Below are 25,946 nucleotides of genomic sequence, written 5' to 3'. Positions count from 1 at the left end.
ATTCCGGGTCCAATTTCGGCCCCGGGTGACTGTCCGTGTGGAGTTTGCACATTCTCCCCGTATCTGCATGGGTCTCACCCCCCAAGCCAAAAAGGTGTGCAGGGTAGGTGAATACGCCACACTAAATTGCCCCTTAATTGGAATCCACCCAGGTTTTTCTCTCTTCCAACTTCTTCCATCGGGCAGGAGATACAGAAGTCTGAGAACATGCACGAACAGACTCAAAAACAGCTTCTTCTCCACTATCACCAGACTCCTAAATGACCCTCTTATACACTGAACTGATCTCTTCACACATCTTCTCTACTGAGAAGCTCTACACTCTGTACGCTTCACCTGATGTTTGTGTCTATGTGTGTACATTGCGTATATTCCTCAGGTGAGGAAGGAGCAGTGCTCCGAAAGCTAGTGTTTGAAACAAACCTGTTGGGCTTTAACCTGGTGTTGTAAGACTTCTTACTGTGCTCACCCCAGTCCAACGCCGGCATCTCCACATCAAACAAAAGTACAGCACAGGAGCAGGCCCTTCGGCCCTCCAAGCCCGTGCCGACCATGCTGCCCGACTAAACTACAATCTTCTACACTTCCTGGGTCCGTATCCCTCTATTCCCATCCTATTCATGTATTTGTCAAGATGCCCCTTAAATATCACTATCGTCCCTGCTTCCACCACCTCCTCCGGCAGCGTGTTCCAGGCACCCACTACCCTCTGTGTAAAAAACTTGCCTTGTACATCTCCTCTAAACCTTGCCCCTCGCACCTTAAACCTATGCCCCCTAGTAATTGACCCCTCCACCCCGGGGAAAAGCCTCTGACTATTCACTCTGTCTATGCCCCTCATAATTTTGTAGACCTCTATCAGGTCACCCCTCAACCTCCGTCGTCCCAGTGAGAACGCACCGAGTTTATTCAACCGCTCCTCATAGCTAATGCCCCCCATACCAGGCAACATTCTGGTGAATCTCTTCTGCACCCTCTCTAACGCCTCCACATCCTTCTGGTAGTGTGACGACCAGAATTGAACACTATACGCCAAGTGTGGCCTAACTAAGGTCCTCTACAGCTGCAACATAACTTGCCAATTCTTATACTCAATGCCCCGGCCAATGAAGGCAAGCATGCCGTATGCCTTCTTGACTACCTTCTCCACCTGTGTTGCCCCTTTCAGTGACCTGTGGACCTGTACACTTAGATCTCTCTGACTTTCTATACTCTCGAGGGTTCTACCATTCACTGTATATTCCCTACCTGTATTAGACCTTCCAAAATGCATTACCTCACATTTGTCCGGATTAAACTCCATCTGCCATCTCTCCGCCCAAGTCTCCAAGCGATCTAAATCCTGCTGTATCCTCTGACAGTCCTCATCGCTATCCGCAATTCCTCCAACCTTTGTGTCGTCCGCAAACTTACTAATCAGCCCAGTTACATTTTCCTCCAAATCATTTATATACACTATGAACAGCAAAGGTCCCAGCACTGATCCCTGCGGAACACCACTAGTCACAGCCCTCCAATTAGAAAAGCATCCATCCATTGCTACTCTCTGCCTTCTATGACCTAGCCAGTTCTGTATCCACCTTGCCAGCTCACCCCTGATCCTGTGTGACTTCACCTTTTGTACCAGTCCACCATGAGGGACCATGTCAAAGGCCTTACTAAAGTCAATATAGACAACATCCACTGCCCTACCTGCATCAATCATCTTTGTGATCTCTTCGAAAAACTCTATCAAGTTAGTGAGACACGACCTCCCCTTCACAAAACCATGCTGCCTCTCGCTAATACGTCCATTTGCTTCCAAATGGGAGTAGATCCTGTCTCAAAGTAATTTCCCTACCACTGACCTAAGGCTCACCGGCCTGTAGTTCCCTGGATTATCCTTGCTACCCTTCTTAAACAAAGGAACAACATTGGCTATTCTCCAGTCCTCCGGGACATCACCTGAAGACAGTGAGGATCCAAAGATTTCTGTCAAGGCCTCAGCAATTTCCTCTCCAGCGTCCTTCAGTATTCTGGGGTAAATCCCATCAGGCCCTGGGGACTTATCTACCGTAATATTTTTCAAGACGCCCAACACCTCGTCTTTTTGGATCTCAATGTGACCCAGGCTATCTACACACCCTTCTCCAGACTCAACATCCACCAATTTCTTCTCTTTGGTGAATACTGATGCAAAGTATTCATTTAGTACCTCGCCCATTTCCTCTGGCTCCACACATAGATTCCCTTGCCTATCCTTCAGTGGGCCAACACTTTCCCTGGCTACCCTCTTGCTTTTTATGTACGTGTAAAAAGCCTTGGGATTTTCCTAAACCCTATTTGCCAATGACTTTTCGTGACCCCCTTCTAGCCCTCCTGACTCCTTGCTTAAGTTCCTTCCTACTTTCCTTATATTCCACACAGGCTTCGTCTGTTCCCAGACTTTTAGCCTCCTTTTTCTTTTTGACGAGGCCTACAATATCTCTCGTTATCCAAGGTTCCCGAAAATTGCCGTATTTATCTTTCTTCCTCACAGGAACATGCCGGTCCTGTATTCCTTTCAACTGACACTTGAAAGCCTCCCACATGTCAGATGTTGATTTACCCTCAAACATCCGCCCCCAATCTAGGATCTTCAGTTCCCGTCTAATATTGCTATAATTAGCCTTCCCCCAATTTAGCACATTCACCCTAGGACCACTCTTATCCTTGTCCACCAGCACTTTAAAACTTACGGAGTTGTGGTCACTGTTCCCAAAATGTTCCCCTGCTGAAGCTTCTACCACCTGGCCGGGCTCATTCCCCAATACCAGGTCCACTACAGCCCCTTCCCTAGTTGGACTATCTACATATTATTTTAAGAAGCCCTCCTGGATGCTGCTTACAAGCTCTGCCCCATCTAAGCCCCTAGCACTAAGTGAGTCCCAGTCAATATTGGAGAATTTGAAGTCTCCCATCACCACAACCCTGTTGTTTTTACTCTTTACCAAAATTTGTCTACCTATCTGCTCCTCTATCTCCCGCTGGCTGTTGGGAGGCCTGTAGTATACCCCCAACATTGTGACTGCACCCTTCTTATTCCTGATCTCTACCCATGTAGCCTCGCTGCCCTCTGAGGTCTCCTCCCGCAGTATAGCTGTGATATTCTCCCTAACCAGTAACGCAACTCCGCCACCCCTTTTACATCTCCCTCTATCTCCCCTGAAACATCTAAATCCTGGAACGTTTAGCTGCCAATCCTGCCCTTCCCTCAACCAGGTCTCTGTAATGGCAACATCATAGTTCCAAGAACTAATCCAAGCTCGAAGTTCATCTGCCTTACCAGTAATACTTGTTGCATTAAAACATATGCACTTCAGGCCACCAGACCCGCTGTGTTCAGCAACTTCTCCCTGTCTGCTCTGCCACAGAGCCCCACTGTCCCTATTCCCTAGTTCTCCCTCAATGCTCTCACCTTCTGACCTATTGCTCCCGTGCCCACCCCCCTACCATACTAGTTTAAACCCTCCTGTGTGACACTAGCAAACCTCGCGGCCAGGATATTTATGCCTCTCCAGTTTAGATACAGTTTAGAAGATTTTAGTTTAGACGGGCAGCATGGTCGGCACGGGCTTGGACGGCTGAAGGGCCTGTTCCTGTGCTGAACATTTCTTTGTTCTTTGTTGATTGCGAGAGGATTGGTGTACAGCAGCCGGGATGTCTTGCTGCAATGATACAGGGCCTTGGCGTTGGAAAACTGTGTGCGGTTTTGGTGGGGAATTCCAGATACGTGGGTCACAGTCTGAGGATACGGGGTAGACCATTTGGGACTGAGATGAGGAGAAATATCTTCACCCAGAGAGTGGTGAGGCTGTGGAATTCATTACCACAAAAAACAATTGAGGCCAAAACATTGTATGTCTCAAGAAGCAGTTAGATATCGGGTAAAGTCGCCATAGTCCCAGATGACCATAGACGGCTTTCCCTTTGTAAATTAAACCAGAGGATCACCACACCTCAGGTGGGGGGGCAAGGTTGAGAAGGCGGAGCCAGCATGAGTAATATCAGTCGGTACGGAGATTGAACCTAGGCTGCTGGCCTCACTCTGCATCACAACCCGGCTGGCTCGCCAAGTGAGCATTTTGGCCGAAGGGGATCAGGGGATATTGGGGGGGGAGGGGGGAGCGCAACAGGTTACTGAATTGGACGATCAACCATGATCATAATGGATGGTGGAGCAGGCTCGAAGGGCCGACCTTATTCTATTTTCTATGTTCCTATGAATGGAGCAGCTGTCACTAATTATTTTCATCATAAACAGACGCAGGATGTGTCTGTCTTCTTTGTGTCCACAAAGATCGAGGCCCTGTGTATTTAATGTTTGCGGATTATTATGTACACATCAGATCAAACTGCATGCTGCTTCTGGAGTTCGCCTGGACAAGGTAAACGCGGGACCCAACCAGCCCGCGCTGCAAAGGTATACGCGGGACCCAACCAGCCCGTGCTGCAAAGGTATACGCGGGACCCAACCTGCCCGCGCTGCAAAGGTATACGCGGGACCCAACCAGCCCGCGCTGCAAAGGTATACGCGGGACCCAACCAGCCCGCGCTGCAAAGGTATACGCGGGACCCAACCAGCCCGCGCTGCAAAGGTATACGCGGGACCCAACCTGCCCGCGCTGCAAAGGTATACGTGGGACCCAACCAGCCCGCGCTGCAAAGGTATACGCGGGACCCAACCAGGCCGCACTGCAAAGGTATACGCGGGACCCAACCTGCCCACGCTGCAAAGGTATACGCGGGACCCAACCAGCCCGCGCTGCAAAGGTATACGTGGGACCCAACCAGCCCGCGCTGCAAAGGTATACGCGGGACCCAACCAGCCCGCGCTGCAAAGGTGCCCCACACGCCAGCTGTTTTTGGGATTGAACTACATTTTCTAAACAAAGTTCAGTGTGTTAAAAATTACATTTACAACCAACTAAAAATAGTCTGGTTCTCAGCGTGATGTTTTTGCATTTACTGAACGCTGCTTCCCCTGCCTTCCAAGGACTCACTATCCTCAGGAGCAAAGAAACCCTCCTCAGCTCTGTATAAATAGGTGGCCTTTTATTTTAAAGTGATTCAGCCACAGGAGTATTAGTCTCGAAAACCATCTCTGAACTGCTTCTAATGTATTTACACCATTCTTAAATAAGGAGGCCAATACCAACACCCCAGATTGGGCGGCACGGTAGCACAGTGGTTAGCACTGTTGCTTCACAGGGCCAGAGTCCCAGGTTCGATTCCCCGCTGGGTCACTGTCTGTGCGGAGTCTGCACATTCTCCCTGCGTGTGCGTGGGTTTCCTCCGGGTGCTCCGGTTTCCTCCCACAAGTCCTGAAAGACGTGGTGTTAGGTGAATTGGACATTCTGAATTCTCCCTCAGTACCCGAACAGGCGCCGGAGTGTGGCGACTAGGGGATTTTCACAGTAACTTCATTGCAGTGGTAATGTAAGCCTACTTGTGACACTAATAAAGCCTATTATTAGATTAGTAGCAAAACTGGAGTCAGTGGGAATCAGGGGGGAAACTCTCCGCTGGTTGGAGTCAGACCCGGCACAAAGGAAGATGGTTGTGGTGGTTGGAGGTCAATCATCTCGGCTCCAGGACATCACTGCAGGAGATCCTCAGGGTCGTGTCCTCGGCCCCAACCATCTTCAGCTGCTTCATCAATGACCTTCCTTCCATCAGAAGGTCAGACGTGGGGATGTTTGCGGATGACTTCACAATGTTCAGCACCATTCGCGACTCCTCAGATAACGAAGCAGACCCTGTCCAAATGCAGCAAGACCTGGACAATATCCAGGCTCGGGGCTGACAAGATGCAGGTTACATTCGTGCCACACAAGTGCCAGGCAATGACCATCTCCTACAAGAGAGGATCTAACCACCGCCCCTTGACATTCAATGTCATTACCATCGCTGAATCCCCACAATCAACATCCTGTCGGTTACTCCTGACCAGAAACTAGCTCTTGGAGTCATAGCATTTATATGGCAAGTCAGAAGTTTGGAATCCTGCGGAGAGTAACTCACCTCCTGACCCTCCAAAGCCTGTCCACCATCTACACGGCACAAGTCAGGAGTGTGATGGAATACTCTCCACTTGCCTGGATGAGTGCAGCTCCAACAACACTCAAGAAGCTCAACACCATCCAGGACAAAGCAGCCGCTTGATTGCTCCCCTTCCACAAACATTCACTCCCTCCCCCACCGACGCACAGTGTGTTCCATCTACAAGATGCACTGCAGGAACTCATCACCTTCCAAACACAAAGAGTACCACCTGGAACAGCATGGAGAACAGATACCCGGGAACACTGCTACCTGCAAGTTCCCCTGCAATCGATATACAGAAAGACAGAATCTTTACAATGCGATTCAGAGCACCGTGACGACACTGATTCTCTCAAAGTGCATTCTCCCCCATCCCACTCCCCTCCCTTTCCCCCTAAATTTAAGTATGTTTCTTTTCAGGTAGCAATTTAATTCCATTTTGATCGAACCTGCCTCCACCACCCTCAACAAGTTCGGTCCAGACTCCAACCAGCCATTGGGTAAAAAACATTTCCTCTCATCATTTCTACTCCTTTTGCCAATTATTTTGAATCTGTGCCCTCTCGTTCTTGCTGTCCCTTTGAATGGGAACAGTTGCTCACTATTTACCTGCCCATCTGCCTCAACATCTTAAATATGCAAAGTCCCGCTCTTCACAGGGGTTCCATTCCTGCAAAATCTCGCAAACGGAGGAATTCCGAACATGGAACATGCTTTTGAATCGCACTTAATTAGATAGGTTCCAGCCATGGATGGCAGCGTTGGTTTGGGTGGTACTGCAGTGCAGTACCTGTATACAACAGATGGGGGAGCTTCTGAGCAATACATCTGGGAGGTGGTGATGTCCTGATATTGTCACTGGGACTGAGCAAAAAGCTCTGGTTACCCGGGTTACCAGGGCAGAAGGTGGAAATTGAATCCAATAAATATCTGGAACTAAAAGTCTAATGGTGACCGTGAAACCGTTGTTGATTGTCACTGGGTCACTAACATCCTTTAGGGAAGGAAATCTGCCGTCCTTACCTGGTCTGGCCTGTGTGTGACTCAAACTCACAGCAATGCGGTTGACACAGAAATAGCCGAGTGAGACATTCAGTTGTGTCAAAACCGCTACAAAGTGTCAAAGAAAAGAAACCGGACGAAACACGCGGCATCGGCTCGGGCACTGGGAAGGGCAGGACTGACCCAGCAGAGCTGGCGGGCGGCACAGTGGGATACAGTCGGGAGCGAGTTGCCCTGGGAGTCCTCAACATCGACTCTGGACCCCATGAAGTCTCCTGGCTTCAGGTTAAACATGGGCAAGGAAACCTCCTGCTGATCACCACGCACCGGTCACCATTAGCTGATGAATCAGTTCTCCTCCATGTTCAACATCACTTGGAGGAAGCACTGAGGGTGGCGAGGGCACAGAATGCACTCTGGGTGGGGGGACTTCAATGTCATCACCAAGAGAGGCTCAGTGATACCACCACAGACCCAGCTGGCCGGGTCCTAAAGGACAGAGCTGCCAGACTGGGACTGCAGCAGGTGGTGAGGGAACCAACAAGAGGGAAAAACATACTGAACCTCATCCTCACCAACCCCATCCTCACCAACCTGCCTGCCGCAGATGCATCTGTCCCTGACAGTGTCGGTAGCAGAGACCAGCGCACAGTCCTTGTGGAGACAATGTTCCGCCTTCACGTTGAGGATACCCTCCATCGTGTTGTGTGGCATTACCCCCGTGCTAAATGGGATAAACTTCGAACAGATCGAGCATCTCCAGACTGGGCATCCATGATGCGCTGTGGGCCATCAGCAGCAGCAGAATTGTATCAACCCCAATCCGCAACCTCCTGGCCCGGGATACCCCCCACTCCCCCATTACCACCCAGCCAGGGGACCAACCCTGGTTCAATGGCGAGTGCAGGAGAGCCGGGAGCAACATCAGGCAGACCGAAAAATGAGGTGTCGACCTGGTGAAGCTACAACACGGGACTGTGTGTCAAACAACATAAGCAGCAAGTAACAGACAGAGCGAAGCGATCCCACAATGAATCCATCAGATCTTAGTTCTACAGTCCTGCCACATCCAGCTGTGAATGGTGGTGGACAATTAAACAAGTCACTGGAGGAGGAGGCTCCACAAATATCTCCATCCTCAATGATGGAGGAACCCAGCACATCAGTGCAAAAGACAAGGCTGAGGCATTCGCAACAATCTTCAGCCCGATGTGCCGAGTGGATGATCCGTCTCGGTCTCCTCCGGAGGTCCCCAGCATCACAGACGTCAGTCTTCAGCCAATGATTCACTCCACGTGATATCAAGAAACGGCTGAAGGCACTGGGTACGGCAAAGGCTGTGGGCCCTGACAATATCCCGGCAATAGTCCTGAAGACTTGTGCCCCAGGACTTGCTGCACCCCTAGCCAAGCTGTTCCAGTACAGCTACAACACTGGTATCTACCCAGCAATGTGGAAGATTGCCCAGGTGTGTCCTGTACAAAAGAAACAGGACAAATCCAACGCAGCCAATTACCCCCCTATCAGTCTGCTCTCCATCATCAGCAAAGTGCTGGAAGGAGTCATCAACAGTGCTATCAAGCGGCACTTACTCAGCAATAACCTGCTCACGGACGCTCAGTTTGGGTTCCGCCAGGCCAACATTTATCCCCCATCCCTATTGTCCTTCAGAAGGTGGGGGTGAGCTGCTTTCTTGAACCAGTACAGTCCTGAGCTGTATGTACACCCACTGTGCTGTTAGGGAGGGAGTTCCAGGGATTTGTCCCAGTGAAGGGACGGCCGATATATTTCCCAGTCAGGGTGGGGAGTGACTTGAAGGGAAACCTCCAGGTGGTGGGGTTCCCAGGTATCTGCTGCTCTTGTCCTTCTAGATGGTATTGGTCGTGGGTTTGGAAGGTGCTGTCTGAGGATCCTTGGTGAGTTACTGCAGTGCATCTTGTAGATGGTACACACGGCTGCTTGCTACTGTGCGTCGGTGGTGGAGGGTTTGAATGTTTGTGGAAGGGGGGAGCAATCAAGCGGCTGCTTTGTCCTGGATGGTGTCGAGCTTCTTGAGTTTTGTTGGAGGTGCACTTTGCTTTGTAGATGGTGGACATGCTACGGAGAGTCAGGAACTGAGTTACCCACTGCTGGATTCCTCTTATAGCCACATTATTAATGCGACTGGGTTCAATTCAGTTTCTGGTCCATGGTAACCCCAGAGTATTGAAAGTGGGGACTCAGTGATGGTAATGCCATTGAATGTCACGGGGCGGTGGTTACAGAACCATAGAAAAATACAGTGCAGACACCATTCAGCCCATCGAGTCTGCACTGATGTATGAAAAACATAGTAGCGCACTGGTTAGCACTGTAGCTTCACAGGGCCAGGGTCCCAGGTTCGATTCCCGGCTTGGGTCACTGCCTGTGCGGAGTCTGCACGTTCTCCCCGTGTCTGCGTGGGTTTCCTCCGGGTGCTCCGGTTTCCTCCCACAAGTCCCGAAAGACGTGGTGTTAGATGAATTGGACATTCTGAATTCTCCCTCTGTGTACCAGAACAGGCGCCGGAGTGTGGTGACTAGGGGATTTTCACAGTAACTTCATTGCCGTGTTAATGTGAGCCTACTTGTGACACTCAAGATTATTAATAATCCCATTTGCCAGCACTTGGCCCATAGCCTCGAATGTTACAACTTGCCAGGTACTCACCCGGGTACTTTTTAAAGGATGTGAGGCAACCCGCCTCTCCCCCCCTCCCAGGCCGTGCGTTCCAGACCCGCCTCTCCCCCCTCCCAGGCCGTGCGTTCCAGACCCGCCTCTCCCCCCTCCCAGGCCGTGCGTTCCAGACCCGCCTCTCCCCCCCCCCCCCCCCCCCCCCCTCCCAGGCCGTGCGTTCCAGACCCGCCTCTCCCCCCTCCCAGGCCGTGCGTTCCAGACCCGCCTCTCCCCCCCTCCCAGGCCGTGCGTTCCAGACCCGCCTCTCCCACCATCCCAGGCAGCGCGTTCCAGACCCGCCTCTCCCCCCTCCCAGGCCGTGCGTTCCAGACCCGCCTCTCCCCCCCTCCCAGGCCGTGCGTTCCAGACCCGCCTCTCCCACCATCCCAGGCAGCGCGTTCCAGACCCGCCTCTCCCCCCTCCCAGGCCGTGCGTTCCAGACCCGCTTCTACCCCCCTCCCAGGCCGTGCGTTCCAGACCCGCCTCTCCCACCATCCCAGGCAGCGCGTTCCAGACCCGCCTCTACCCGCCTCCCAGGCCGTGCGTTCCAGACCCGCCTCTCCCACCCTCCCAGGCCGTGCGTTCCAGACCCGCCTCTACCCCCCTCCCAGGCCGTGCGTTCCAGACCCGCCTCTACCCCCCTCCCAGGCCGTGCGTTCCAGACCCACCTCTCCCCCCTCCCAGGCCGTGCGTTCCAGACCCGCCTCTCCCCCCCCTCCCAGGCCGTGCGTTCCAGACCCGCCTCTCCCCCCCCCCCCCCCTCCCAGGCCGTGCGTTCCAGACCCGCCTCTCCCCCCTCCCAGGCCGTGCGTTCCAGACCCGCCTCTCCCCCCCTCCCAGGCCGTGCGTTCCAGACCCGCCTCTCCCCCCCCCTCCCAGGCCGTGCGTTCCAGACCCGCCTCTCCCCCCCCCTCCCAGGCCGTGCGTTCCAGACCCGCCTCTCCCCCCCTCCCAGGCCGTGCGTTCCAGACCCGCCTCTACCCCCCTCCCAGGCCGTGCGTTCCAGACCCGCCTCTCCCCCCCCCTCCCAGGCCGTGCGTTCCAGGCCCGCCTCTACCCCCCTCCCAGGCCGTGCGTTCCAGACCCGCCTCTCCCACCCTCCCAGGCCGTGCGTTCCAGAACCGCCTCTTCCCCCCCCCCCCCCCTCCCGGGCCGTGCGTTCCAGACCCGCCTCTACCCCCCTCCCAGGCCGTGCGTTCCAGACCCGCCTCTACCCCCCCTCCCAGGCCGTGCGTTCCAGACCCGCCTCTCCCACCCTCCCAGGCCGTGCGTTCCAGACCCGCCTCTACCCCCCCCTCCCAGGCCGTGTGTTCCAGACCCGCCTCTCCCACCCTCCCAGGCCGTGCGTTCCAGAACCGCCTCTTCCCCCCCCCCCCTCCCGGGCCGTGCGTTCCAGACCCGCCTCTACCCCCCCTCCCAGGCCGTGCGTTCCAGACCCGCCTCTACCCCCCCTCCCAGGCCGTGCGTTCCAGACCCGCCTCTCCCACCCTCCCAGGCCGTGCGTTCCAGACCCGCCTCTCCCCTCCCTCCCAGGCCGTGCGTTCCAGACCCGCCTCTCCCACCCTCCCAGGCCGTGCGTTCCAGACCCGCCTCTCCCACCCTCCCAGGCCGTGCGTTCCAGACCCGCCTCTGCCCCCCTCCCAGGCCGTGCGTTCCAGACCCTCACCACACTCTGGGTAAAAAAGGTTTTTCCTCAAATCCCTCCTGAACCTCCCAACCCCTCACCTTGAACCTGTGTCCCCCTCGAACTGACCCTTCAACTAAGGGGACCAGCTGCTCCCTCTCCACCCTGTCCATGCCCCTCAGAATCTTGTCCACCTCGATCAGGTCGCCCCTCAGTCTTCTCTGCTCCAGAGAAAACAACCCCAGCCCATCCAACCTCTCTTCATAACTGAAATGTTCCACCCCAGGCAACATCCTGGTGAATCTCCTCTGCACCCCCTCCAGTGCAATCACATCCTTCCTGTAATGTGGTGACCAGAACTGCACACAGTGCTCCCACTGTGGCCTCACCAAAGTTCGATACAACTCCAACAGGACCCCCCTGCTTTTGTAATCTATGCCTTGATTGATAAAAGCGAGAGCCCCATATGCCTTTTTCACCTCCCTATTAACCTGCCCTTCTGCCTTCAGAGATCTGTGGACAAACACGCCAAGGTCCCTTTGTTGCTCTGAACTTCCCAGTGTCAGACCTTTCATTGAATATTTCCTGTCAAATTTAACCCTGAAAAGTGTGAGGTATTACACTTTGGAAGGCAATTTTGTAAGGTGTTTTGGATACTGTTGGGGGAGATGACTCACCAGGGGAAGGCAGTAGTAGCCAGGCTCATGGCACCGTGGCTGGCTCTGCTGCATAGAAGGGCGAGAAACAGACTGGCAGGGCTATAGTCATAGGGGATTCAATAGTAAGGGGAGTAGACAGGCGTTTCTGTGGTCGAAAACGAGAGTCCCGAATGGTACGTTGCCTCCCAGGTGCACGGGCCAGGGATGTCTCAGATCGGCTGCAGGGCAGACTGAAGGGGGATGGTGAACAGCCAGTTGTCGTGGTGCATACAGGCACCAACGATATAGGTAAAAAAACGGGATGAGGTCCTACAATCAGAATATAGGGAGTTAGGAGATAAGGTAAAAAGTAGGACCTCAAAGGTAGTAATCTCAGGATCGCTACCAGTGCCACGAGACAGTCAGAGTAGAAACTCAAGAATAGTCAGAATGAATATGTGGCTTGAGAAATGGTGCAGGAGGGAGGGGTTCAGATTTTTGGGACATTGGAACCGGTTCTGGGGGCAGTGGGACCATTACAAATCGGATGGTCTACACCTGGGCAGGACTGGAACCAATGTCCTAGGGGTGCTTTTGTTAACACTGTTGGGAGGTGTTAAACTAATGTGGCAGGGGGATGGGAACCAGATTAGGAAGTGATTGGTCAGTAAAGAGGCAGCAACTAAAGCCAGTAAGGTACTAGATAATAAACTCAATGTGACTAAGGGGAAGAGTAGACAGGGAAGAGATGATGAACGCAAAGGGACAGGTGGTCTGAGGTGCATTTGTTTCAATGCGAGAAGTGTAGCAGGTAAGGCAGATGAAGTTAGGTCTTGGATTAGTACCTGGGAATATGATGTTATTGGTATTACTGAGACTTGGTTGAGGGAAGGGCAAGACTGGTAACTAAATATCCCAGGGTATAGATGCTTCAGGAGGGATAGAGAGGGAGGCAAAAGGGGTGGAGGAGTTGCATTACTGGTCAGAGGTGATATCACAGCTATGATTAAGGAGGGCATGATGGAGGATTCGAGCACTGAGGCAATATGGGTAGAGCGAAGAAATAGGAAGGGTGCAGTAACATTGTTGGGACTTTACTACAGGCCTCCCAAAAGCGAGCGTGAAGTAGAGGTACAAATATGTGGACAGATTATAGAAAAATGTAGGAGCAATAGGGTGGTCGTGATGGGAGATTTTAACTTCCCCAACATTGAATGGGACTCATGTCCTGTTGGAGGCGTAGATGGAGCGGTTTTTGTAAGGAGCACCAGGAGAGTTTTTTAGGGCAGTATGTAAATAGTCCAACTCGGGGAAGGGGCCATACTGGACCTGGTATTGGGGAATGATCCCGGCCAGGTGGTTGAAGTTTCAGTCGGTGATTACTTTGGGAATAGCGATCCCAATTCCGTAAGTTTTAGAATACTCATGGACAAAGACTTGAGTGGTCCTAAAGAAAGAGTGCTAAATTGGGGAAAGGCCTAGTATAACAAAATTCGGCAGGAGCTAAGGGAATGTGGATTGGGAGCAGATCTTTAAGGGTAAATCCACATTTGAAATGTGGGAGTCTTTTAAGGAAAGGTTGATTAGAGTGCAGGACAGACATGTCCCTGTGAAAATTAGGGATAGAAATGGCAAGATTAGGGAACCATGGATGACGGGTGGAATTGTGAGAGTAGCTAAGATGAAAAAGGAAGCATACATAAGATCTAGGCGACTTAAATCTGATGAAGCTTTGGAGGAATATCGGGAAAGTAGGACAAATCTCAAACGCGCAATAAAGAGGGCTAAAAGGGGTCATGAAATATCTTTGGCTAACAGGGTTAAGGAAAATCCTAAAGCCTTTTATTCGTATATAAGGAGCAAGAGGGTAACTAGAGAAAGGGTTGGCCCACTCAAAGACAAAAGAGGGAATTTATGCGTGGAGTCAGAGGAAATGGGTGAGATTCTTAATGAGTACTTTGCATCGGTATTCACCAAGGAGAGGGACATGATGGATGCTGAGGCTAAGGATGGATGTTTAAATACTCTAGGTCAAGTCGGCGTAAGGACGGCGGAGGATTGGGGTATTCTAAAAGGCATTAAAGTGGTCAAGTCCCCAGGTCCGGATGGGATCTATCCCAGGTTACTGAGGGAAGTGAGGGACAAAATAGCTGGGGCCTTAACAGATATCTTTGCAGCATCCTTGAGCACGGGTGAGGTCCCGGAGGACTGGAGAATTGCTAATGCTGTCCCTTTGTTTAAGAAGGGTAGCAGAGAAGGCGAGTCGGCTACTGGCCCACCAATTGAGGAAGAGGGGAGCAGCGAGGGAGTTAGGTGGGGTGAGAGATGAGGAGGGAGAGATGGAACGGGGAGCGGAGAGAGTGAACGGGGTGTTCAAGGCATTTTATGAGAGGTTCTTTTAGGCTCAGCCCCCGGAAGGGAAGGAGGGAATGATGTGTTTCTTGGATCAGCTGGAATTCCCTAAGGTGGAGGAGCAGGAGAGGGCGGGACTGGGAGCACAGATTGAGATGGAGGAGGTAGTAAAAGGGATTGGGAGCATGCAGGCGGGGAAGGCCCCGGGACCGGACGGATTCCCAGTGGAATTTTATAGGAAGTATATGGACTTACTGGCCCCGCTTTTGACGAGAACCTTTAATGAGGCTAGGGAAAGGGGGCAGCTGCCCCCGACTATGTCGGAGGCAACGATATCGCTCCTTTTGAAGAAGGAAAAAGACCCGCTGCAGTGTGGGTCCTACAGGCCCATTTCCCTTTTAAATGTAGATGCGAAGCTCCTGGCCAAGGTGATGGCGACGAGGATAGAGGACTGTGTCCCGGGGGTGGTCCACGAGGATCAAACTGGGTTCGTTAAGGGGAGACAGCTGAACACGAACATACGGAGGTTGCTAGGGGTAATGATGATGCCCCCACCAGAGGGGGAGGCGGAGATAGTGGTGGCGATGGATGCCAAGAAAGCATTCGACAGAGTGGAGTGGGATTATCTGTGGGAGGTGCTGAGGAGATTTGGTTTTGGAGAAGGGTATATCGGATGGGTACAGCTGCTGTATAGGGCCCCGGTGGCGAGCGTGGTCACGAACTGACAGAGGTCTGATTACTTCCGTCTTCATAGAGGGACAAGGCAGGGATGTCCCCTGTCTCCGTTACTGTTTGCATTGGCGATCGAGCCCCTGGCCATAGCACTGAGGGGCTCCAGGAAGTGGAGGGGAGTGCTCAGGGGAGAAGAACACCGGGTATCCTTGTATGCAGATGATTTATTGCTGTATGTTGCGGACCCAGTGGAGGGGATGCCTGAGATAATGCAGACACTCAGGGAGTTTGGGAATTTTTCGGGGTACAAATTGAATATGGGTAAGAGTGAGTTGTTTGTGGTGCATTCGGGGGAGCAGAGCAGGGGAATAGATGACTTATTGCTGAGGAAGGTAACAAGAGATTTCCGGTACTTAGGGATTCAGATAGCCAGGAGTTGGGGAACCTTACACCGGCTTAATTTAACAAGATTGGTGGAACAGATGGAGGAGGATTTTAAGAGATGGGACATGGTGCCCCTGTCACTGGTGGGTAGGGTGCAGGCGGTCAAAATGGTAGTCCTCCCGAGATTCCTCTTTGTGTTTCAGTGCCTTCCGGTGATGGTCACGAAGGCCTTTTTCAAGAGAATTGAGAAAAGTGTCATGAGTTTTGTGTGGGCCGGGAAGACCCCGAGAGTGAGGAGGGGGTTCTTGCAGCGTAGCAGGGATAGGGGGGGGGCTGGCACTACCGAGCCTAAGTGAATACTACTGGGCCGCCAATATCTCAATGGTGTGTAAGTGGATGGGAGAAGGGGAGGGAGCGGCGTGGAAGAGATTGGAGATGGCGTACTGCAAGGGAACCAGCCTACAAGCAATGGTGACGGCGCCGTTGCCGTTCTCCCCAAAGAAATACACCACAAGCCCAGTGGTGGTGGCAACACTAAAAATTTGGGGGCAGTGGAGACGACATAGGGGAAGGACGGGAGCCTCGGTGCGGTCCCCGATAAGAAATAACCATAGGTTTGTCCCGGGGAGAATGGATGGGGGATTTGGAGCATGGCAAAGAGCTGGGGTTGTGCAACTGAGAGATCTGTTCGTAGACGGGACGTTTGCGAGTCTGGGAGCGCTGACGGAAAAATATGGGTTGCCCCAAGGGATTGCATTTCGGTACATGCAACTGAGGGCTTTTGCGAGGCAACAGGTGAGGGAATTCCCGCAGCTCCCGACACAGGAGGTTCAGGACAGAGTGATCTCAGGGACATGGGTGGGGGACGGTAAGGTGTCGGACATATATAGGGAAATGAGGGACGAGGGGGAGATCATGGTGGATGAGCTGAAGGGGAAATGGGAAGAAGAACTGGGGGAAGAGATTGAGGAGGGGCTGTGGGCTGATGCCCTACGTAGGGTAAACTCTTCGTCCTCGTGTGCCAGGCTAAGCCTGATACAATTTAAGGTTTTACACAGGGCGCATATGACTGGAGCACGGCTCAGTAAATTTTTCGGGGTAGAGGATAGGTGTGCGAGATGCTCGAGAAGCCCAGCGAATCACACCCACATGTTCTGGTCATGTCCGGCACTACAGGGGTTCTGGGTGGGGGTGGCGAAGGTGCTTTCGAAGGTGGTGGGGGTCCGGGTCGAGCCAGGCTGGGGGTTGGCTATATTCGGGGTTGCAGAAGAGCCAGGCGGGTCCTCAGGGGTGTTTTTGTATAGATATTTGTATTAGGCTAAGTATATTGGATTGTTTGATTGTATTTTTGGAGAGTTATTATTTTCGATATGGCAGTTGCCATTTAGTTTATATATTATTTATTTATTTGTTAAAAACGGCCACTGTTATTTATACTGTTTTACTGTTGTAAAAAGGAAAACCTTTGTATTGTTTTGTTTGGCCAAAAGATTTGAATAAAATATATATTTTTTAAAAAGGGTAGCAGCGATAATCCAGGGAATTATAGACCTGTGAGCTTGACGTCAGTGGTAGGCAAACTGTTGGAGAAGATACTGAGGGATAGGATCTATTCACATTTGGAAGAAAATAGACTTATCAGTGATAGGCAGCATGGTTTTGTGCAGGGAAGGTCATGTCTTACAAACCTAATAGAATTCTTTGAGGAAGTGACAACGTTAATTGATGAGGGAAGGGCTGTAGATGTCATATACATGGACTTCAGTAAGGCGTTTGATAAAGTTTCCCATGGAAGGTTGATGGGAAAAGTGAAGCCGTATGGGGTTCAGGGTGTACTAGCGAGATGGATAAAGAACTGGCTGGGCAACAGGAGACAGAGAGTAGTGGTGGAAGGGAGTGTCTCAAAATGGAGAAAGGTGACTAGTGGTGTTCCACAGGGATCCGTGCTCGGACCACTGTTGTTTGTGATATACATAAATGATCTGGATGAAGGTATAGGTGGTCTGATTAGCAAGTTTGCAGATGATACTAAGATTGGTGGAGTTGCAGATAGTGAGGAGGACTGTCAGAGAATACAGCAAAATATAGATAGATTGGAGAGTTGGGCAGAGAAATGGCAGATGGAGTTCAATCCAGGCAAATGTGAGGTGATCCATTTTGGAAGATCTAATTCAAGAGCGGACTATACGGTCAATGGAAGAGTCCTGGGGAAAATTGATGAACAGAGAGATCTGGGAGTTCAGGTCCACTGTACCCTGAAGGTGGCAACGCAGGTCGATCGAGTGGTCAAGAATGCATACAGCATGCTTGCCTTCATCCGACGGGGTATGGAGTACAAGAGTCGGCAGGTCATGTTACAGTTGTATAGGACTTTGGTTAGGCCACATTTGGAATACTGCGTGCAGTTCTGGTCGCCACATTACCAGAAGGATGTGGATGCTTTAGAGAGGGTGCAGAGGAGGTTCACCAGGATGTTGCCTGGTATGGAGGGTGCTAGCTATGAAGAAAGGTTGAGTAGATTAGGATTGTTTTTGTTGGAAAGACGGAGGTCGAGGGGGACCTGATTGAAGTCTATAAAATTATGAGAGGTATGGACAGGGTGGATAGCAACAAGCCTTTTCCAAGAGTGGAAATTACAAGGGGTCACGATTTCAAGGTGAGAGGGGGAAAGTTTAAGGGAGATGTGCGTGGAAAGTTTTTTACGCAGAGGGTGGTGGGTGCCTGGAACGCTTTGCCAGCAGAGGTGGTAGAGGCGGGCACGATGGCATCATTTAAGATGCATCTAGACAGATATATGAACGGGCGGGGAACAGAGGGAAGTAGATCCTTACAAAATAGAAGACAGGTTTAGATGAAGGATCTGGATCGGCGCAGGCTGGGAGGGCCGAAGGGCCTGTTCCTGTGCTGTAATTTTCTTTCTTCTAGTTATTGAATACTTCCTTGTTAAATGTCAATGTTAGATCCTCTCTTGTTGGAGATGGTCATTGTCTGGCACGTGTGTGGTGTGAATGTAACTTGCCCCTCGTCAGCCCAGAGCCTGGATATTGTCCAGGTCTTGCTGCATTTGGACAGGGACTGCTTCATTATCTGAGGAGTCGCGAATGTTGCTGAACATTGTGCAGTCATCCGCAAACATCCCCACGTCTGACCTATGATGAAGGAAGGAAGGATATTGAAAAACTAGAGTATGATGGGACAAACTGTGCAGGGTGTGTAAAGGTGTATGAATGGGGTTGTCTACGCTGGGCAGTTTATCTGGGGTATAAGGAGATTGCGTCGGTGGATAATGTTGGTCTTTGTCAGAGTGTAACTTTCTACTTGGGAGGTTGAGCTGGTAGCAAGATTTGGCAAAATAATTTTTGTATCCAATACCTGGGAACAGTCCCGCCGCCCCCCCCCCCCCCCCCCCCCCCCCCCCCCCCCGCCACGCCAGCACCAGTCAGCCAGCTTTACTGCAGAAAACAGGAGTATAACGGGAACCCACATGATGCAAATGTTTCAGACCGATAGCTATGAACTATTGATTTAGGATTAGAGATTAAAGCCGGTGGTTCCGGTGGCGGCTCTGAGGGAGCAGGTCGCACATTTGGTGGCTCCCGTTTTGGTCGGACTTTTGGACCTTTTCCCCTGACTTTTTTGCGCTTTTGAGCGCGGAACTGGAAAGCAATATTTCCGCCACCGGCGGGCGCGGGAACACCTCGTTCCCCAGCAACTTCCGGAACATTCCCTCCACATATGCAGCAGCACAGGACCCATACAGAGTTGTATGGACCTAAGAAGCCGGAGGGACCGTAAACAGCAGAAGAAGTGGTTGAGTAAGGGCACAGAGGAGGCTGTGAGAGAGAGCAGCATGGCTGGTGTTCAGAGCAAGGAGCCGACAGCCCAGCCCACAATGCAGCAGCTGCTGCAGGCGATGCAGGAGGGCGTTTGGCTCTGAAGCGTGACAACTTGGAGCCGTTACAGAAGTCGATTGATCGGTTGGGAAAAAGGCTGGATGATCAGGCTGAGAAGCTCCAGCAGTTGGAGAAGTCCGTGGAGCAGGCTGACTTTCATACGGTGGCGGATGTGGAGATTCGGAGGCTGAGAGATCAGCAAAAAGTGCTTCTGGAAAGGCTGGAGAACCTGGACAACAGATCTCGCCGGCAGAACGTGAGAACCGTGGGCCTCCCGGAGGGGGCAGAGGGGCAGGACGCTGCGGCATATGTGGCGGGTATGTTTCAGAAGCTGCTGAGGAACGAGGTGTTACCGCGCCCGCCGGTGGTGGACGGGGCACACAGAGTGCAGGTGAGGCAGCCGCGACAAGGGGGTCCCCCATGAGTGATGGTGGTATGCTTTCACAGGTACCTAGACAAGGAGCGGGTGCTGCAATGGACAAAGAGCACATGAAGTTGTACTTGGGACAACACCACCCTGCGTGTGTTTACCAAGATTTGAGCGCTAAGGTGGCCAGGAGGAGGGGAGGCAACAGGCAGGTGAAGGAGATACTGTATAAAAACAAGGTGAAATTCGGGCTGCTCTTTCCAGTGCGACTGTGAGTTACGTATAAGGGTCAGCACCACTATTTCGAGGAACCCGAAGAGGCGATGGACTTCGTTACGAAGCAAGGGCTGGCCCTGAGCTGAGGACGTTTGGACTCAGGTTAGAACGTTTAAGTATATGTGGTGTCTCTCCCGTTTTGGGATGTATCTTTGTTTTTTAATTGTTTTAGCGTAGTTTACCTGAATGTTTCCTGTTTGGGCTCTTTGCTTAGTTGGAGTTTGGCTGGGGGGACATTAATAAAGAAACCAGTTAAAAGGGTTGGGTTAAGATGGACGCTTCAGGGGAACTTTGTGCAATTTGTTTTTCTGGGTCTGTCTGGGAAGGGCTGAAGAGGGCCGGTTATTTCTTATCTCTTTTTTTCTTGTTTAACTTGAATTGTGCTGTTGTGGGGGTTTTTTCTGACTTGTACAGAGTGTTTTCTTAGGTAGGGCTGATCTGGGGAAGTGGTGTGGAGGGGTCGGGGGGACTGGGAACAATGGGTGGGAGACGGGCTGGAGCCGAGGCTGGGAGCCCCAGACCAGCTGAGTGCAGCTAGTCAACGAGAGCCGAGGTGGGGGGTGTCCATATACTTCGATTAGAGCAGGGGTTAGGTGATAGGATGGTGTTGCTGGGAGGGTGGAAGGGGGGGGGGGGAGGGGGTTGTTCTGCTGACGGGGAGGGGAACTGGGCATGGTAACAGTGAGGAGGTCATGGGTGGAGCCAGCCAGGGGGCGGGCCAGAGGAAGCGCGACACATGGCTGGGGGGCTGGTTAAGGAAAGGGGATGGCTGATCGGCAAAAGGGGAGGGGAGGGCGAAGTGCCCCCCAACCAGGCTGATCACCTGGAATGTTAGAGGGTTAAATGGGCCAGTGATGCGTGTGTTTGCGCATCTGCGGGTTCTGAAGGCGGACATTGTCTTGCTGCAGGAGACCCACCTGAAAGTGGCAGACCAGGTTAGGCTAAGGAAGGGCTGGGTCAGTCAGGTCTTTCATTCGGGGCTGGATTCGAAGACGAGGGGGGTTGCGATCCTGATTAATAAAAGGGTACAATTTGAGGCAGAGGGCACAGTCGTGGATGGGGGTGGCAGGTTCGTTATGGTGAGGGGTCAGCTCGAAGGGGTGAGAGTAGTCCTGGTCAGTGTGTATGCCCCTAATTGGGACAATGGATTTTATTAGGCGGATGCTGGGGAAGATCCCCGACTTGGACCCGTGTAAGCTGATCATGGGCGGGGACTTTAATACAGTCCTGGAACCGAGCCTGGACCGGTCAAGCTCAAGAACGGGCAGGTTGCCAGCGATGGCAAAGGAACTGAGAGGGTTCATGGAGCAAACGGGGGGAGCAGATCCGTGGAGATTTAGCCGGTCGACGGCGAGAGTTCTCGTACTACTCCCACGTCCACAAGGTGTATTCCCGAATTGACTACTTTGTTGTGAGTAGGGACCTGCTGGCCGGAATGGTGGGGGCAGAATATTCGGCAATTGCCATATCGGACCCTGCTCCGCACTGGGTAGACCTGCAGTTTTGAAGGACAGCTTTCAGCACCCACCATGGAGGCTGGAAGTTGGACTACTCGCGGACGAGGTGGTGTGCGAGAGGCTGAGGAAATGCATGCAGAATTACCTGCAGGCGAACGATACTGGAGAAGTCTCGGCAGCGGTGCTCTGGGAGGCACCGAAGGCAGTGGTGAGAGGGGAGCTGGTTTCAATCCGGGCGTACAGGGCCAGAACAGATAGGGCAGAGACGGACCGACTGATTAAGGAAATCCTACGGATGGACAGGAGTTACGCGGAATCCCCGAGGCCAGAGTTACTCAGGAAACGACAGAGGCTGCAGGCCGAATTTGGGGTGTTGACTGCAGGCAAGACAGTAGAGCAGCTTAGAAAGGTAAAAGGTGCGATTTATGAGCATGGGGAGAAGGCCAGTAGAATGCTTGCACAGCCACTAAGGAAGAGGGAAGCGGCCAGGGAAATAGGGAGGGTAGTGGATGGGGAAGGTAATCTAGTGGGTGACCCGGCAGGGCTGAACAAGGTCTTTAGGGACTTTTATAGGAAGCTGTACACTTTGGAACCCCCCGGGGGACCGGGGAGGATGAGGCGATTCCTGGACGGACTGACCTTCCCAAGAGTGGGGAGGGGGTTGATGGACGGACAGGGGGCCCTGGTCAGGATTGAAGAGGTGTTGGGGGGCCTGAAGGTCATGCAGTCGGGTAAATACCCGGGGCCGGACGGGTATCCGGTGGAGTTTTACAAAACATTTGCCAGGATAGTGGGGCCGGTGCTGGTCAGGGTCTTGAACGAGGCAAGAGACAGAGGGAGTTTACCCCCGATGATGTCGCAGGCCACCATCTCGCTCATTCTGAAACGGGATAAGGACCCGGAGGCCTGTGGGTCAAACAGGCCGATCTCTTTGATCAACGTAGACGCCAAGTTACTGGCCAAGGTTTCGGCGACTAGAATTGAGGACTGTGTTCCGGATGTAATTGCGGAGATCAAACCGGGTTTGTAAAGGGGAGGCAGCTGGTGGCCAACATAAGAAGGCTGCTCAACGTGATTATGATGCTCCCGGAGAGGAGGGAGGTAGAGGTAGTGGTCGCCATGGAAGCTGAAAAGGCTTTTGACCGGGTCGAGTGGGAGTATCTGTGGGAGGTACTAGGACGGTTCGGGTTCGGGGCGGGGTTCATCGACTGGGTTAGGCTATTGTATCAGGCCCCGGAGGCGAGTGTAAGGACGAACAGGACGACATTGGACTATTTTAGACTGCACCGTGGGACAAGACAATGCTGCCCTCTCTCCCCAATGCTGTTTGCGCTGGCCATAGAGCCGCTGACAATTGCACTGAGAGCTTCCAGGAGCTGGAAAGGGCTGGTCCGGGGGGAGTGGAACATCGAGTCGCGTTATACGCGGATGATCTGCTGTTATATGTATCGGACCCAATGGTGGGATGGACGGTATTATGGCAACCCGGAGGGAATTTGGCCGGTTCTCCGGATACAAACTGAACATGGTTAAGAGGGAGTTGTTTGTAATTCAGGCGAGGGGGCAGGAGAGTAGACTGAAGGGGTTGCCGTTCAGGCTAGTGGGGGAGAGTTTCCGATATTTGGGGATTCAGGTGGCACGGGACTGGGGCAAGTTGCATAAGCTCAACCTGTCCCGACTGGTGGAACGAGTGAGGGAGGAGGTCCGGAGGTGGGATGCGCTCCCGCTGTCATTGGCGGGGAGGGTGCAGACTGTTAAGATGACGATTCTCCCGCGGTTCTTGTTGGTTTTTCCGTGTCTCCCCATCTTTATCCCGCGGTCCTTCTTTAAGAGGCTGAATAAAATTATTCTGGGATTTGTCTGGGCAGGGAAGTCCCCGCGGGTGAAGAGGGTGATGCTTGAAAGGAACAGAGGAGAAGGGGGGCTGGCGTTGCCGAACTTCAGCAACTATTACTGGGCGGCCAACATAGCGATGATAAGGAAATGGATGGTGGGTGCGGGGTGGGTTTGGGAGCGGATGGAGGCTGCTTCGTGCAGGGGCACTAGCTTAGCAGCCCTGGTCACGCCGCCTCTGCCGCTTTCGCCGGCACGGTACTCCACCAGCCCGATAGTGGTGGCGGCTCTTCGGATCTGGGGCCAGTGGAGGAGGCATGTCGGGGAGGTAAGAGCATCGGTGTGGACCCCAATCTGTGGCAACCACCGATTTGCCCCGGGGAACATGGACGGGGGGTATCGACTGAGGAGGACAGCGGGGATTGTGAGGTTGAGGGATCTGTTCCTGGAAGGGAGCTTTCCGAGCGTGAGGGCTTTGGAGGAGAGGTTTGGGCTGGCGAGAGGGAACGACTTTAGATACTTACAGGTGTGGGATTTTGTCTGCAGACTGGTGCCGTCCTTCCCACATCTCCCGCCGAAGGGGAGGCAGGACAGGGTAGTTTCTAGCGGAGAGGTGGGAGAGGGTAGAGTCTCAGACGTCTACAAGGAGCTAATGGGAGCTGAGGATACGCAGACCGAGGACCTGAAGCTTAAGTGGGAAGAGGAGCTCGGGGGGGAGCTGGAGGACGGTATTTGGGCAGAAGCCCTGAGCAGAGTAAACACGACCGCAACATACGCCAGGCTCAGCCTGATCCAGTTTGAGGTCGTGCACCGGGCCCACATGACGATGGCCCGGATGAGCAGATTCTTCGGGCTGGAGGACAAGTGTGCCAGATGCGCCGGGGGGCCGGCTAACCATGTACACATGTTCTGGTCGTGCCCTAAACTCGGGGGGTACTGGCAGGGATTCGCAGATGTCATGTCCCGGGTGTTGAAAACTGGGGCGGTAATGAGCCCGGAGGTGGCAACCTTTGGGGTTTCGGAGGACCCGGGAGTCCAGGAGAAGGAGGCCGATGTTCTGGCCTTTGCTTCCCTGGTAGCCCGGTGACGAATACTGTTAGCATTGGGGGGGGGGGGCTAGGGTAGAGTAGAGTAGGGGGATATTGAGGCAGGTCCGTGCGTGAACAGAGCCGTGGTTTGCATTATGTTTAATTTGTAATTTGTGTCTTAACTTTTTTTTTGTACTGTACAATGTCACTTTTTCTATATGCTTAAAATACCTCAATAAAATCATTGTTAAAAAAAAAAAGAGATTAAAGCCGGTTAATACAGGCCAGAACACTGGGTACCGTGTTGGAGGAGCAGAATGAGAAATCTCCAGCCGGGGGAACAAAGGAGGGGGGAGAACGGAACCCAACAAGATCAGATCAGTCAGAATGGCGAGTGTGTCAGAAGCCTTTTGAGTGGAATGTGAATGTCCTGGCCGTTACTGCCCAATCTCTTTGTGTCACAGCATCTCAGTAACACTGTGGCCTCTGCCATCTGAAACCTCCCACCTCAGTCACGTGCCAGGCTATGTGCAGTGCTTTGCACCACATGGCATTGCCACATCCAAGTATCTCAGGGTAAACCCCATCACATCACAGACTGGGCATGCAGGTGTAGAGCTGATATAGAAAGGGAACAGTACAGACCTCTTCCTCCTCAATTCGAGCAGGCTCGATCAGCAGATTATTGACTTGATCAAAGGAGACCCCCTGTTAGGACAGGAATCAGCAGAGGCATGCGGATTAGTGGAGCATAGCTTCAACCCAGTCAAAACACAGCCCCTCAATGCAGCTTGTAGGATTGCACCAGGCACACAGACACAAGAAGCAGACGCAGACGCAGACAGATAGACGCAGACAGACAGACAGGACACAACCCTGGGCTCACAAATTCTCAGCCAAGTTTGAGGATAAACCAAGGCGGAAAGTGATGAAGCTGAGGAATTGATGTTTGTCTTTCCGTTTGGCCCAGTGTCACTGGTGAGTTACAATAGGCACAGAAAACTGGCAGGGGCCCAATCGCCACCTAAACTCACCAATTGTTGGGCAATGTGCCAGCCTTGGAGGAGGATTTCAGTCAGCATGGTGCTTAATGACATTTGCAAAGATCACATTTCCAGGGACCTTCGCTGGAGTCCTGATACTTGGAGTTTACTCTAAAGTCGGACGCTTCACCTGTATCGGAACCAGTTACAGCAGAAGCGGCTCTGGGATCAGGCAGATTTTCATCAACCTTCCAGTGTCGGACCAGAATCTGACAAATTAGAGCTTGTGATTCCAGTCAACACGATGGTCCCAGGTTAATCAGTGTGGAAACATATTCCTCACTAGCTCCGATTTGGGGCAGGTCTGTCAGACACACACCTAGCAAATCACTATGGACACTCACTGACAGTGTGGCCATACTGGAGGACACCTCAGCCCTGACTGAGGGATCAGACCAACTGGAAGCAATCCATTCCAACTATCAGCACAATCTAATCTCAATGTAATGACCAGCGAGTCAGTAAACAGCAAATAACACAGCCCGTCTGCACTCCGCGCGCAGCCCGGCCAGCACGACCCATACAGCACATCCTATAAGTCCCACATACCACATTCCATTCAGCAAGCCCCCACGCGTCCCATACAGCACACACCCACGCGTCCCATACAGCACACACCC

The 25,946-nt window shown here is 52.6% G+C and overlaps 1 protein-coding gene across 1 annotated transcript in view; it reads right to left on the bottom strand.

The window, feature by feature from the left end:
* Positions 1–25,946, bottom strand: part of LOC140425665 (protein scribble homolog) — a gene marked incomplete at its 5' end in the record, with an annotated part of 1,618,068 nt that overhangs the window by 487,512 nt on the left and 1,104,610 nt on the right. The window contains 1 exon segment of the mRNA XM_072510160.1: positions 24,929–24,991. Within this exon segment, the coding sequence (XP_072366261.1) occupies positions 24,929–24,991 (63 nt within the window).

The sequence above is a fragment of the Scyliorhinus torazame genome, chromosome 6 (assembly GCF_047496885.1).
Source record: "Scyliorhinus torazame isolate Kashiwa2021f chromosome 6, sScyTor2.1, whole genome shotgun sequence".
Classification (NCBI taxonomy): domain Eukaryota; kingdom Metazoa; phylum Chordata; class Chondrichthyes; order Carcharhiniformes; family Scyliorhinidae; genus Scyliorhinus; species Scyliorhinus torazame.
Note: the sequence above shows the minus strand (reverse complement) of the source record. Positions and strands in the feature narration are given on the sequence as shown.